This window comes from Podarcis filfolensis (assembly GCF_964270895.1).
Source record: "Podarcis filfolensis genome assembly, chromosome: 5".
NCBI lineage: Eukaryota > Metazoa > Chordata > Lepidosauria > Squamata > Lacertidae > Podarcis > Podarcis filfolensis.
The window spans coordinates 8,588,799-8,603,608 of NC_139608.1; the positions used below are offsets into that span (position 1 = coordinate 8,588,799).

Sequence of the window (14,810 nt, forward strand, 5' to 3'; positions counted from 1 at the left end):
TTCACCTGCCGAGCTCCTCAGGTAGACTGAGGGGGGACAACGGCTTGAATACCAAGTCCCTCCCAAGGTGAACTAAGCCTAGCAGGACAGATTACTCAATGGTTTTAAGAGAGTCATTTTGTGACAACAAACAACAATAATAAATAGTTACACCTTGGCTGCCTGAACCCGTTTCCCGCTGGCAACAGACCAGTGCAGCCAAGGCAGGATCAAACCCTTCTGCCCATCAGATGATGTCACCAGTGATGTCACCTGATGGGCAGGTGGGTGTGGTTTGGGGAAATGGCCTGGCAGGCCACACTGGACCCCCCCCCCCCCGGCCAGGGAGCTACAGCATAATTCCCTATAATGCCCTTTTAGTGTCTGGCAAATGGGACCAAAATGACGCTTTGAGATTTTTTGCCCATGCCATCTTCTTTCTAGCAAACTTTGCAATTTCCCCCTTATCTAATAAACCTTTAACTCAATGTCCTGCACATATTTACTTTTCCCTTTCTGTTGTTTGCAGTCGCTTTTTTGGACCCAGAACAAATATTGCAGGCCTCCTTGTGGGCCGATGATGGGAGGCGGGTGCTTCATCTTTCTATAAATGGGAGCTCTGCTGTGGCTCCTTCCACCCTTCCTTCCAGCACAACCCTCCTCCCTAGATCTTCTGCAGGCGAAGCCATGAGATCACTGGTAGCTCCAGCGCTCCTGGGTCTGATCCTGGGATGCATAGCAAGTGCAACTGTACTCCCTGTCCTCCCTCAGGTAGAGTTTCCTGCTTGCGATGACGTTGAGACGGAGCACATGGCAGACTTTGCAGTGAAGTACATCAACGCAAAAAATAACCACGGGTACAAGTACGCCCTAAACAGGATCGAGATGGTCAAGGTTCTCCCTCGGGTAAGTGCTTCCTGGTGGGTGGGAGGAAGGTCATTCTCCAGATCATACGAGGGGTGAGTGAAGGCTATGTAAGATCTTCAACTGTGCGGCACCCGTCCAATACCCTGCTTCAGAACAAAACCTTCATTCTGAGGTTTCATCATAATAATAATCTTATTTTTTGCACCCCACTCACCTGACTGGGTTGCCCCAGCCACACCAGGCAGCTTCCAACATATAAAAACATAATAAAACATTAAACATTAAAAACTTCGCTATACAGTGGTACTTCAGGTTACAGACGCTTCAGGTTACAGATTCTGCTAACCCAGAAATAGTACCTCGGGTTAAGACCTCAGGATAAGAACAGAAATCACGCGGCAGCAGGAGGAGGCCCTATTAGCTAAAGTGATGCTTCAGGTTAAGAACAGTTTCAGGTTAAGAATGGACCTCCAGAATGAATTAAGTTCTTAACCCAGGGTATCACTGTACAGGGCTGCCTTCAGATGTCTACTAAAGGTATAGTTACTTATCTCCTTGGCTTGGGGGGGTCGCATAACTCCATACCCTCCAACTTTTCTCCGATGAAAAAAGGGATGTCCTAAGGAAAAGCGAGACATTTAGGGATCAAATCAGAAACTGGGATGGCTACTGTAAATCCGGGACTGTCCCTGCACACTGGGAGGGTCTGTGGGTGCCTTCCAAGAGATATAAAAACATAATAGAACATTACACATTAAAAAGCTTCCCTATACCGGGCTGCCTTCAGATGTCTTTTAATAGTTATATAGTTACTCATCTCCTTGACATCTGAAGGGAGAGCATTCCACAGGGCGGGGGCCACCACCAAGAAGTCCTTCTGCCTGGTTCCCTGTAACCTCACTTCTTGCAGTGATGAAACCGCCAGAAGGCCCTCGGCGCTGGACCTGTGACCAGGCTGAATGATGTGGGTGGGGACGCTCTTTCAAGTATACTGGGCTGAGGCCGTTTAGAGCTTCAAAAGTCAGCACCAACACTTTGAATCGTTTATTCGATGTTGGTTTATTTCACTACCAACCTTCCACTGAGAAGCTATTGGGGTTCAGTGTACCCACACGGACAATGGAAGCTTTGGTGTAGATTGCACCTGGGCACGTCTTACTCAGTTGTTTAAAGGCATCCAAATGTCTTATTGTCCAGTGAGTGTCCCTATTGCATTTGGAAGATGCACATCTACCCAATTCTGAAGTTGTGCATGTCCTGAATGGTTCACCCTAAGTGCTGTGAGGATGAAGGGGTGGCAGTTATGCAGAGGAGACCCACTGAAATTAATAGCCCTAATTTACTCATGCACACTCGTTTCAAGAGGTGCCGGAACGCACCACGAATACCCGCCTTGTTTTCTTATAATGGCAATGGTGTCCACCTGAGAGGTGTTGGAACTGAGTTCCGGCTGGGGAAAAAAGCCGTCGATATAATTAGTTGTACTTAGCTGAACACCACTCAAAGTCTGCACCGCTCTCCAGGAACATCCACTTGTTTGTTTGTTTGTTTGTTTGTTGCATTTATATACTGATGGCTCCAATCCCCGCTCAGCCATGAAGCTCACTGGGTGACCTTGGGCCAGTCAGTGCCTCTCAGCCAAACCTACCTTGCACAGTTCTTGCGGGGATTAAATGAGGGGGTTAACCACATATGCCACCTTGAGCACTTTGGAATAAAAGGTGGCATAAGATGCAATAAATAAATAAATTAAACCAGTGGCGTAGCGTGGGGGGTGCAGGGGGGCCCGGCCGCACCGGGCGCAACATCTGGGGTTAGGGCAAATCCACGGGTTAGGGGGCGCAAATCCACGGGTTAGGGGGCGCAAATCCACGGGTTAGGGGGCGCAAATTACTTGCCTTGCCCCGGGTGCTGACAACCCACGGTACACCACTGAATTAAACATAAGCTTCAAGAACAGGAAAGAACAAGCCAGGCTTACAAGAAAGCTTCATAATGCCAGGAGTTCAGAGCAAGTCTCTACAGAAGCTCTCAGACCAGGAAACATTGATAGATTTCCCTTTCCCCTTCATCCTGCCCTCTTCTCTTTAAGGGAGCTGGAAGGAAGTACCAAAGTCAATGACATACCATTTTGAAGAAATTTCTGTTTTGGCACATCTGTTAAGGGGGGAACTGACACTGTGAAGCACTCTATGGATTTGGGCCTTTTAGCTGGTTAAATAAATGTAAGAAAGTTTTTTTTCTTTTTTTTAATCTAATCACCTCCTCTCATTTCCTCCTCCACAGAGGCCATTTGGGAAGATAGCCTTCCTTGAGTTGGACTTATTGGAGACTGAGTGCCATGTGTCGAACCCACTGCCTGCTGAAAATTGTACCGTAAGGCCACAGACGCAGCATGTGAGTTCCTGGACCTTTTGCTAACCTTGTGGAGAATTTAAGCATGAATTCTTGGGTGCACGCATCATATCTTTATTCAAATTAATAGCAATAATAATAAAGGCATGTCAGTACAGGCTGACTGCTTGGAACTCAACTGCCCTGCTCACCAGGACGGCGCTGATTTTACTTTGCAAAGTTGCACCCAACAAAAGTTTAATTTACACAGCAAGCGTTCATACTCAGGATCCCTTAACATTTTAAGGCTTAACTTGCCTGAGCTATATAACCTCAACAAAGTCTCTTGATTGAGAGCGTGGGAAGTGCCTTTATGGATCAAATCAAGTTCCACTTATGCAACTACGCATTGCAAGGATTTCAGCAGGTCTAGGTTGTCCACAAGAACAACCGAGTTACAATTTAATGGACGACCAGCCGCTAAAGATTAGTCTGATTCATTCCAGTGGAATTCAGCTACCCTAACCTTTCCCAAACCTCAGCGGGTGATGATGTCCAACATTCAAGGTCTGCGACTCAGTGATGGAGCCAGTGGTGGAGGAACCCTCTCCGGCACCTGGGGCGGGACGCTGATGGGTGGGGCGAACTGCCTGGTGGCGCACACATGGCGTCCATATGGACTGTGCATGTGTAGCATCCCGTATGGAGTGCACAAGTGCAGCAGCTCGCGCGGCATCCATACAGACTGCCGCGCAAGCGACATCCCATATGGACTGCGCATGTGCGGCATCCCATACGGAGTGCGCACACATGGCAGCCCGTACAGACGCCCATATGGACGGCGCGCAAGAGCGGCAGCCCTTACGGACACCGCGTGGGCAGCACCCATACTGACTGTGTGTGCCCTCGGCTGCTCTACAGCTGGGGGGAGGCAGGGGCCATCTTGTCACACACACCCCAGAGTGGCACCGGGGCGGATCACCCCCTCTGCCCCCCACTTTGTACATCCCTGGATGGAGCAGCTGTTTTGCACGCTGAGGGTTTTAGGTTCATAGAGTCATAGAACTGTAGAGTTGGAAGGGTCATCTAATCCAACCCGCTGCAGTGCAGGAATATTTTGCCCAATGTGGGGCTTGAATCTATGACCCAGAGATTAAGAGTCTCATGCTCTACCAGATGAGCTATCCCAGATGAGCTATTTTCCAGCATCTCCTTGTCTGAAACCCTGGAGAGCCACTGCCTGCCCTTGTAAACAATACTGAGATAGATAGACCACTGCACTGACTCTGCATAACCTATTGTGCCAAAATTTGAATAGACAGTGAAAGTTGATTGTGTTCGGGATCACACAGACATCCTAAAAAAAAAAAATTACAACCTCCCAAAACCTAAGTATTTGCCACACATAAAAGCTTTAGTGCTTCAATCTGTGGTCTCTGATTTAAAATCTGGACTCCTTTGAATTATATGGTATGTCGTCCAAGTTCTATTTCAACTGGTCAAAGTACGAGACAGAAACTAAGTAATTCAAATCTATCTCATTATTTCTAGAACGGCATCTTTTCCCACTTTGACTATTCGTGGAAGTTGTTCCGTGCTCCTTTGTTTATAATTGTCAACTGCATTGGCAATTCTGGTAGCTTATTACAATTTTCTTTAGCGTGAGCCTACCAGCCTGAAGGACTTGTCATGCAAGTTCAACAGATGGATTTTTAAAAAAATAAAAAAATGTGTTGACTAATAGCATCAATGTGGCTAGAGAAGCAAACAGAAAAATGATCATGGTGCAGTTTTGTAATGAAGTCTACCCAAGTCCACCATGCTCTTTTTAAAAACACCTGTTCATAAGGCATGGCTAGAGGGTTCAGGTCAAGGTCCACTTTGTCCAACGGTCTTCACAGGAATCCAAAAAATCTGTTGGCAATTGTCATCCAATATAAATGGTTAGTTGTGTATTTCTATGCACAATAAACTGGCTATATTAGTCACCGGAGCACCAGGATAGCCTGAAGGTATGGGGAGCATTATTCCAGTTTGCAAAAACTTCACCGTTTGCTTACCTTGAGGCATTTCTTACCCACCATAGGTGACCAGGGCAGTGACTGTTTGCTAGGCTGCGTTTTGGTCACTTTTGGGTTCAGCGTCTGGGAGACGCATAGCATGGTGTACCAGCCTTGGCCCACCAGGCATTCCCCAGATATTTTGGACTAGAGCGTCCGACGGCCCTTGTCAACACAGCGAATGTACGTTGAGGTGCAAAACATTGCCAAACAGGTCAGCGTAGGCCAATCTACAAGGTGTACAGTGTACGTACAAGGTGTACAATGATGTACAATGCTGTGGAACTGGGTTTTGCTCCCATCATAACCAACCATAATCCTCTTCCTTTGAACCGCTAGGCTGTGGAAGGGGACTGCGACGTCAAACTCCTCATTGTGGATGGAGCCTACAAAGTGCTGTCTAGCAAATGTCACTCTACTCCAGGTAATCTCTTTGGCTGCTTTGCAGTCCTCGGTCACCAGGGCTGAGAAATAGGGGGTCAATGCCCCACGCTCCAACTCACCCCATTTACCATGACTCTCCCCAGGGCACACCTCTCCCCAGCCCGGTTTGGCACATCCCTTGAGTCGTTCTGCCTGGCCTAGGGATATGCGCTGCCTCTCAGATGCCTTCCATGTGGCCTCATGAAGGGTTCCTAGAAGGCACCACTAGCTTGAAGAAGGTTCTCCACCTCAATCTAAGTTAGAGAGAAAGAGAGAGGGAGAGGGAGAGAGAGAGAGAGAGAGAGAGCAGCTGCAGGTGGGGCAATGAGAACTAGTAGCACAATGTGGGGGGCGGTGTTAACCCTTTCTCAGCCCTAGTGAGCACCACTCTTTCGCAGGTGCTGTTTGTCCCTGAGACATCTGGGGCTTTCCACCCCTACAGACTGTGTAGCACAAGATTAAACCCTTGCTCTGTGAGACGTGGACTTGATCCTGACTGGATGTCACCACACCTGGCGCTCTTAAAAACAACAACGTACATCCGTCAGGTGTGTCCTGTGGCCCTCGGTACACCTGTGTGCTGTATCTTTGTCTGGAAGGCACGTCCTGGCAAAATCATGCGCATGAACGAGGGATGGAGAACTTGTGGCTCTCCAGATACTGTCGGACTCCAGATCCCATCACCCCCTGCCAGCCTGGACAATAGCCAAATATCAACATCTGGAGAGAAGCCACAGGCTCCCTGTCCTTGATATAAACATGAAGGGACCACACAGCTCTTATAATGGGTCGGTAGGGTCGGTCCAACGAGATGGTTGGACAGTGTTCTCAAAGCTACCAACATGAGTCTGACCAAACTGTGGGAGGCAGTGGAAGACAGGAGTGCCTGGCGTGCTCTGGTCCATGGGGTCACGAAGAGTTGGACACGACTAAACAACAACAACAGGTCTTTTTCTGTTTCCTCTCAGTGTCTCGTTCTCCCAGTCTTGAGTTCACTTCTCCACATTTCCAAATGAGTTTGCCAATTGGTTTTTCTTTTCTTTTATTAACCCTCAGGAAAATTGCCCAGCATTTTCTTCTGACACGCACATTTTCTATGCAATTTTGGATAAAATACAAACAACAACAACAACATATTATTTGTACCCTGCCCATCTGACTGGGTTGCTCCCACCACGTTGGGTGGCTTCCAACATAATATAAAAACACAGTGAAAACTTCCTGGTACAGATGTCTATGAAAAATTGTGTAGTCGTTTTCTCTTTGACCTCTGATGAGAAGGTGCTCCACTACTGAGAAGGCCCTCTGCCTGGTTCCCTGTAACTTCACTTCTCGCAGTGAAGGAACTGCCAGAAGGCCCTTGGAGGTGGACCTCGGTATTTGCAGGGCCATCGTGAGTTCTTGGAGGAAGAACAAAATAAAAATATAATAAATTCCTTAAATGTTCATTTCTTAAGTTTCTGCCAACACAAAATGGCTGCAACAGCCTATGTCAGCAACTGATCAGCTATCCTAAACCTTTTGGAGCAGCCAGCAACAAAGCATTACTCACTTAAATAAATAAATAAAAACATCCTGTACTTTTCTCTTTTTCTTCCTTAGATTCAGTTGAAGATATTATCAGTGTTTGCCCTGATTGTAACCCTTTGTCACAACTGGATGACCCTAAGTTGAAGGAGGCAGCTAATTCTGGGCTCGCCAAGTTCAACGCTGAAAATGTCAATGGAACCCACTACCAGCTCCTTGAGCTTTCAAGAGGGTTTACCTCAGTAAGTATTCAGACAGGGCCACTAGCAGTGCTGCCTTATTACAGAGAGAGTAGAGAGCAGGGATGTTTGAAGACATTGTTCAGTTCACATGTTTAAGCGAGGCAAGCTGATCTGCACTTCTAGTACTGATGCACAGATCTAAACGCAGTTATCCCATCTACTTTTGCTCTTTCAGATTTTTGCAACACAATTCTCGGCTCCCAAATGGTCCATTCTGGTGTGCAGGTTTCATTCTGGCGGTCCACGCTGTCTGTAGTTGGAGGAGGGAGACAAAATATTCGTTGCATTCAATATTCAAATCCATTTTTAATTTCATTTTTATTACTCCTTCTTCTGAATTGCATTGCGTTTAGCCTAGTGCATGTCAATCACCACAATGGGCAGACAAATTATGAAGACCATCAGCAAGTTTCAGTTGATCAGGCAAGAGCAGAGGGAATTTGGGCACAACAGATCAAAAACAAAACCAAGCAACACCAATTAATTAAAAAGTAGTGACAGCAAGCTTATCCTCTAAAACAAATAGTCCAAACAAGAGTGTTGAACTAAGAGCATTTTTGTTGGCCGCAAATAGTGAGTAGTGAAGGGTTAAGGCATATCTTTCTTGGAAAGATGGTCCAAATGTGGGGGGGCCATGGCAGAGAAGGCCCTGCTTCCAGTGCCCACTCACTTTACCTCCAACTGTGAAGGGACCTGGAGAAGGGCCTCAGAAGGGAACATCTGGAGAGAAGTGGTTTCTGAGACAGCCTGGTCCCAAGGCGCTCGAGGATTAAAAGTCCAGTCCAGCGCTTTGAACTGAGTCCTGAACAAAGCGGCAAGCAGTGAAACGGGTCAAGGATGTGTGTGTGAAATGATTTGCTACCAGCTCCACTAAAAACGCTGGTTCCCCACAGCTGCCCTGAGCATAACCTCTATTGGAAAGAGGGACTGGTCTGAGTTGCTAGAAGGCAGCTTCATAGGCTGGGTTGGTGGGAGGGAGTGGAAACTGAACAAAAGTGCCCCAGCGTTGCAAATGTCCATTTATATCATTAAGATTCTGTATGACTCTTTCTGCTCAGTTGCGGCATTTGAGAGAGACAGCTAAAATGTTCCTTATTACGTTCCCAGCATATGCCTCTAGGTATACATGTGGAGTTTGCAATTGCCGCCACTAACTGCTCAAGGCAACAAGCCCAAGACCCTGCAGAACACTGCCACGTGGCGACAGATGAGCATGCGGTAAGTGGATGGGATCCCAATTAATTTAGTGCAGATTCCAGGACTGGTAACGCCTGTGGTCAAATGAGGCCTGCCAGCCCTTCTGCATTGCGGGGCCCCTGTGCCTTTAAGAAAGCATTTGAACAATGAAGTCCACACATTTCCGACCTCCATGGCTACAAGTCCCTCGCTCTCTATAGAAAAATACATATATAAACTCGAAGATTTCTAGACTTCAGGTCTAGAAATGCCTGTTTTTCACAAGTGAAAGTGATTTGAATCTGGCCCATGTTTACAAGCGAGTTGCTAGCTCTGCCAGACTTCAAATCGCCAGACACTGGAAGTTTGCATTGGGTTCCTCTAGGGAGGATTTCATACCCTCCAACATTTCTCCGATGAAAATAGGGACGTCCCATTCCAGAGTGATAATTTTATTATTTATACCCCACCTATCTGACTGGGTTGCCCCAGCCACTCTGGGTGACTTCTAACATGTATAAACACATATTAAAACATTAAACATTAAGAAACTTCCCCATACTGGGCTGCTTTGTGTACATTTCATTGGTTAGAACAGCATGCTGTTACTGGTTTCAGCTGTCTCCTAAAGGCTGTATTGTTACTTAGGGTCACCATATTTCAAAAAGTAAAATCCAGGACACCCCAAAGTCGTTGAGCTTTTTGAAGGAAACCACCAGAATTCTTGAGCCAAAAAACCACAGTTTTGGGGTTGACTTCTCTAAGATCCAGGACAAAGAGCCGCCTTTCGGAAATCCCCCCCCCCCCGGATATCAATTCTGCCTTTGAAATCCCAGTAACGTCCAGGAAAATCTGGACGTGTGGCAGCCCTGTAGTTACTCATCTCCTTGGCTCAGGGGTTGCATAACTCCATACCTTCCAACATTTCTATGATGAAAATAGGGACTTCCTAAGGAAATGCAGGACATTCCAGGATCAAATCAGAAACTGGGGTGGCATCTATAAACCTGGTGACCTTTTTAACTGCACATTCAACCTGATATGCTTGCGCAGAGCTTGCAAGGAGGATAGACTTCATTGAGCATTCCTTCTGTGTGGTTTTTTTAAGGGGAGGTCATGTGCATTCATCCTGATATTTATTTGCTTACAGGATATTTATATGCCTTGCCATGAATCATTTGTTCACCCCAAGGATTTCAATGCATTTCCCCATCTCTTTCCTAACTGCAAAGCAATATGTTTTATTTCTTGGCAACAAAGAACTTCAATTTACTTTTAAATTGCACAAATCTAAATAACAGTAGAATTGCCTTGTACGCCTCCTGCAGAATACTGGCAGTTTGGAGTCATTCCCTGATCGCCTGATGTCAGTCTTGTGTGGTCTTTCAGAATGTTGGACCACAATCCCCACAGTTCACTTACATATTCCATCTGTAAATAATTTTTATTAATTTTCAATTATTAAAATCCAATAACAGCCACATTTTTTTCAATATCAAATTACAATTCCCATCCAAATATAGATCAATTATATGGCCAATTATACATTTTGAGTGACTTCCCATGTGCTGGGTTTCGGGGTGCAAAGTTCTTATTTCTTCCTGCTTCCAAAATCTTAGTTAATCCAATTACATTCAGTCCTGATCTTAGTCCCTTATCAACAGCTACTGATTTCTTGACCTCCATTCATGCTGAAATAGTCAATAAAAAAAATAATCCACGAAAACAGTTTTGTATCCTGTAAATTCCCTGCGTGAGATGTTTATTTTCCCATTTGTTTCTTCATTGTTCTAATTAGATCACTTACATATTCTAATTTACAAAGTCGAGAGGGCATTCTTCACACCTGTTCATAATTATTAATTTGCAGTGCCTACTTGCTCCCCATCAGTGATACAGAATGCAAGACCAACTACGCTTGCATACCCCACTGAATGTCCCTGAGTATGTCCCTGAGTATGGAGTAAAGGTCAACAGGTCTGGGACTTATCTACAGGTGGGTGGGTGACCTCATTGGGAATAACATGAAAACCATCTTAACTTCAATGATGGAAAAATGCAGTATATAAACCTACATAAATAAAGTGGTTTTACTCACATCTTCAGATGCCACTCTAGTCGATCGTTTCCCACACTTTTTGGATGGTTTATGTGAGGAAGGTGGGAATGAGTGGAATTTTCTACACCATGCTGCCTGGCTGAGATGAAGTATTTTCTTTTCGGATGTCCCTGTGGGGATGTCTTAACTGCTCTCTCTTTCTTCTTCCTTATCAAGCGTAATGGGTTTTGCAAGGCATCCGTTATCCAGTTGCCTCCTGTTCCTGTTCTTGGTGGTGAGCCCATTCCACCTGCAGAAGAGATCACCCTAGATTGTGCTTTATATGATCACCAGGTAGGTGCAATTTTTAAACATGGTTTTCAGCAATTCACACACAGAGAGAATTCGCAACCGGTTGCTTGCTCTGAGGTTCACTGGGGAGGGTCTGATGGTGTACACGAAAGCTAGCTTGGAAACCAAAGCCCTTTGGGACTTGAAGCACAACCACTTCTCCTCTTGCACCAAATCCTGTAGCACCCAGACTTTGAATGTTTCTAATTATTTGGCCTTCCCCAATTGGCTCCCGTTACCTTTCCACCCACCCACTTTTCCAGAGAAGCACCCTGACCCAGCTCCTCCCAAGGCCAACTTCCCTGCTTCCCTGCAGAACAATAAAGGGATTCTTTATCCCTAGAGCCAAAGAGGCTGCTACCCACGTCCCTGTTGCAGTCCTGCTGCACCCCTTTCCTAGCACTCATGGCATTGCTAGGTACTTAGACTCAGGGCATTGGTCTGTGGCACAAATCTGCATGAAACTTGCATATGCATGTGTCTATGTCTCTGTGCATGCCTTGGTAGCTCGGTTGGTGGAGCATGAGACTCTTAATCTCAGGGCTGTGGGTTCAAGACCCATGTTGGGCAAAAGATTCCTGCATTACTAAGGTTTGGACTAGATGACCCTTGTCAACTCTAAAATTTTATGATTCTATGAATTAAGGTGGGTGATGGGTCGGTATTTAGCACCACTGTGCTCAGCTGCCCTATAATCCAAGAAACATGCATTAGTTGAAAAGGCGGGGAAGGGGGAGGAGATACAAGGGCCCACCCCAAAAGACCGCCTGGGCCACCTTAAGCAACAGAATTACCTGCCATACATAGGAAGAGGTCCTTTCATCAGCACAAATACCGGCTGGTTTATTTATTTCAGTGAACCATTGTCATTTTTAAAATGCTGAATTAGGTTGCCCATCTAGATTTACCTCTGTGAAAGAGGTCTAATTTGCTGGCCGGGAGCCCAGACACAACAGAGGACTTTTAATGGCTCAACAGAAGTGGCGATTTCACCATGCTGGTGACCAAAGCTCCTCCTGTTAATGGTGAAGGATTTCTGCCTCCTGCTCATCCTTCTGTAGGGCCATGAGGCTGTGCATTGGGGAGAAACACAAGCCGTATAGATCTCTGGGTATGTCTCCTCGGATTGCCACCTTTCCTCTGGCAAAATGCAGGGCAGGGCAGAATGGTTAGGGGACGACTCCCCCCCCCCATCTGCTGCTAAAGTGACTTCAAAGCAATTCATTACAATCTTTTGCAGCCTAACAGAATGGTCCCTCTACAATTTGTCACACACACAAATTTGTAAATCTGTCTGTGCTTGGCTACGCAGAGCTTAAATACATGACCTTTCCCACACCTTTCAAACACTTGTATTTGGAGAGAATCCCTAACTTGGCACACACACACACACACACACAGAGAGAGAGAGAGAGAGAGAGAGAGAGAGAGAGAGATGAAGACCTGAAATACAGGACCTGGCATTTTACATCGACAGTCCTGTATTTTACAGGGCAGGTGGCAACCCTAATATCTCCCCTGCCCTCTTTCTTTATGGGAGTGGGTGGGGAAAGTCATTGCACCTCATGAGATTTGCACCTGCTCAGAGCTTCAAGCTGAGTGGTCTGTATGTTATTTATTTATTTATTTATTTGGACTGTGTTCTGACTAGGGCCAGCAGACGAGACATAATGGTTTTCTTTTCTAGGCCGGCGGTTCCCATTTCATCGAGCATTCCTTGCATCATCTTGGGAAGAACATCCCTTCCCCTGGAACTGGCCGCAGGGTCCTTGACCTCATCCATTCGCACAACGACACGCACGCGTCCCATGAATCTCACTCTGCCGAAGCTCCAGCCATCGCGGCAACAAAGCCTGTCGTCAAGAGAGCAGTGGAAGCTGTGCCACTCCCAGCAATTGTGCCACCCTTATGCCCAGGGAGGATTCGCCACTTTAAGATATAGGAGAGCCTGCTTGCGAGAGCTGATAGAAACTACGGGACCTGCCCGGTCAATGAAACGCCTTTGTATATTCTCCCAAGCCTGAACTCACATTCTTGCAGCAAAATAGTGATAATTTCTCTCACACACACATCCCCCCCAAAAGCCAAGCCTGTCCTAAGAAAGGCTGTGAGTATTGTGTCAGCCTGCTTTCTACCTGTGCAGATTTTGGTGCTTCTGACAGATCCTGCATTTTCTAGCTTCCCTGCTATCTTTAGTTTCTGCCTCCTTTAGACAGATGCAAGGTGGAAAACGAGGACTCCATGCTTGGTGGAAAACTCAGGGGCAGGAGGGGCAGTATTAGGGTGGGGCTTCTGTCCTGTGTGTCATTCCTTGTCCCTCCCTTTGGTGGGTGGCAGAAGCAGGATCAGTTGTGCAAATTACATAACAATTTGCTAATCTGCATACTCTACTATTCAGCTGACAGATTCATGGCACTCTTGGGTGGAGAAGCAGGTGTGGTTTGGGGTTTCTCCTTTCGAAAGGGAAGAATATACACAGCACCGGACAGAAGGGACCGCAGTGATATATCAGGTGTATTCTCTAGGAATTACTGTTCTTTCCTTCCCCAGTGTCCAAAATTGCAGTGCTACATTATGGAGACCGTGCTGGAAAAAGCATATTCTAATAATATGCAAACCAAAACAAAGGTGCTTCCAAAATAAAACACGAAACTCAAAACGCTCCTCGCCTTTTTTCCCACCTCTAAACTCCCATCAGCCCTGAGCCAGTGTTGCATTTGCCAAGAATGGTGGGAGATTCAGTTAGGCAACATCTGGTGGGCCAGATGTTTCCCTCTCCCGATATAAAGGCTTGAACATACTGTGGCATGTACCCCAATTTCCAAGCGAAAGGAAACTCCAGGGTTCAGTTTCCTTGGAATGAAGGTCAACAGAGACTGTAGTGTCTTTAGGGTATGTGGTTTTATTTACACATACAGTGGTACCTCTAGTTGCAGACACGATCCGTTCTGAAAAGTCTGCAACTAGAGCGGCGCTTCTGCGCAAGCGCGGAGCGCAATAGAGCACTTCTGTGCATGTGTGAAGTGTGCAGGACGTTTCTGCACATGCGCAAAGCGTGCAGGATACTTCTGCGCACGCACACGCAGTGAAACCCGAAGTATACACTTCCGGGTTTGCTGTGTTCACAAGCCAAAAAGATGCAACATGAACCTAACGCAACACGAGGTATGACTGTAAATACAATCTGAGCATAGGATGGAGAGGCTCACAGCATTAACACTCCAACAGGTCTTGCCTCCCTGTTGGATTTCTAGGAAGGCCCCAAGCCACAGCTCTGAGTCCAGCAGTGAGCAAGACAAGCCTCTGTCTCCCAGCTTCCAGCATCCGCCCCAAACTCTCTTCACACACAGCCCCGCTTCATCCATTCTTATCGCAGCTAGACTGGTGACTGGGAGTAGCCACCAGAACCATATAACACTGGTCCTAAAGGATCTTCACCGTTTCCAAGCACAATAATTCAAAGTATTGGTGCTGACCTTTAAAGCCCTTAACGGTCTCAGCCCACTATACCTGAACGAGCATCTTCACCACCATCACTCAGCCTGGATACTGAGGTCCACTTCTGGGGGTCTTCTGGCGGTTCCCTCACAGCGAAAAGTGAAGTTACAGGAAACCAGCAAGAGGGCCTTCTCGGTAGTGGCACCCACCCTGTGGAATGCTTTCCCATCAGATCTCAAGGAGATAAAGAACTACAAAACTTTTAGAAGACACCTGAAGGCAGCCCTGAATTGGAAAGATTTTAATGTTTGATGGTTTATTATGTTTTTATATGTGCTGGAAGCCACCAACCAGATGGGCGGGGTGTAAATAATA

The 14,810-nt window shown here is 46.4% G+C and overlaps 1 protein-coding gene across 1 annotated transcript; it reads left to right on the forward strand.

Annotated features, from left to right (window-relative positions):
• Window positions 1-509: 509 nt before the first annotated feature.
• On the forward strand, window positions 510-13,656 carry AHSG (alpha 2-HS glycoprotein). The gene is made up of 7 exons (XM_083612960.1): window positions 510-885; window positions 3,133-3,243; window positions 5,580-5,664; window positions 7,266-7,432; window positions 8,540-8,650; window positions 10,884-11,000; window positions 12,685-13,656. The coding sequence occupies exons 1-7, from the start codon at window positions 667-669 to the stop codon at window positions 12,937-12,939; spliced, it is 1,065 nt and encodes a 354-aa protein (XP_083469086.1). The 5' UTR covers window positions 510-666; the 3' UTR covers window positions 12,940-13,656.
• Window positions 13,657-14,810: the final 1,154 nt, after the last annotated feature.

What these genes read in the sequence shown, in the direction of transcription:
- AHSG (XM_083612960.1), top strand. Translation starts at nt 667, where the DNA reads ATGAGATCACTGGTAGCTCCAGCGCTCCTGGGTCTGATCCTGGGATGC. An exon ending in TGGTCAAGGTTCTCCCTCGG is followed by an intron (nt 886 to 3,132) that starts GTAAGTGCTTCC and finishes CCTCCTCCACAG; the next exon opens with AGGCCATTTGGGAAGATAGC. An exon ending in TGGCGACAGATGAGCATGCG is followed by an intron (nt 8,651 to 10,883) that starts GTAAGTGGATGG and finishes TTCCTTATCAAG; the next exon opens with CGTAATGGGTTTTGCAAGGC.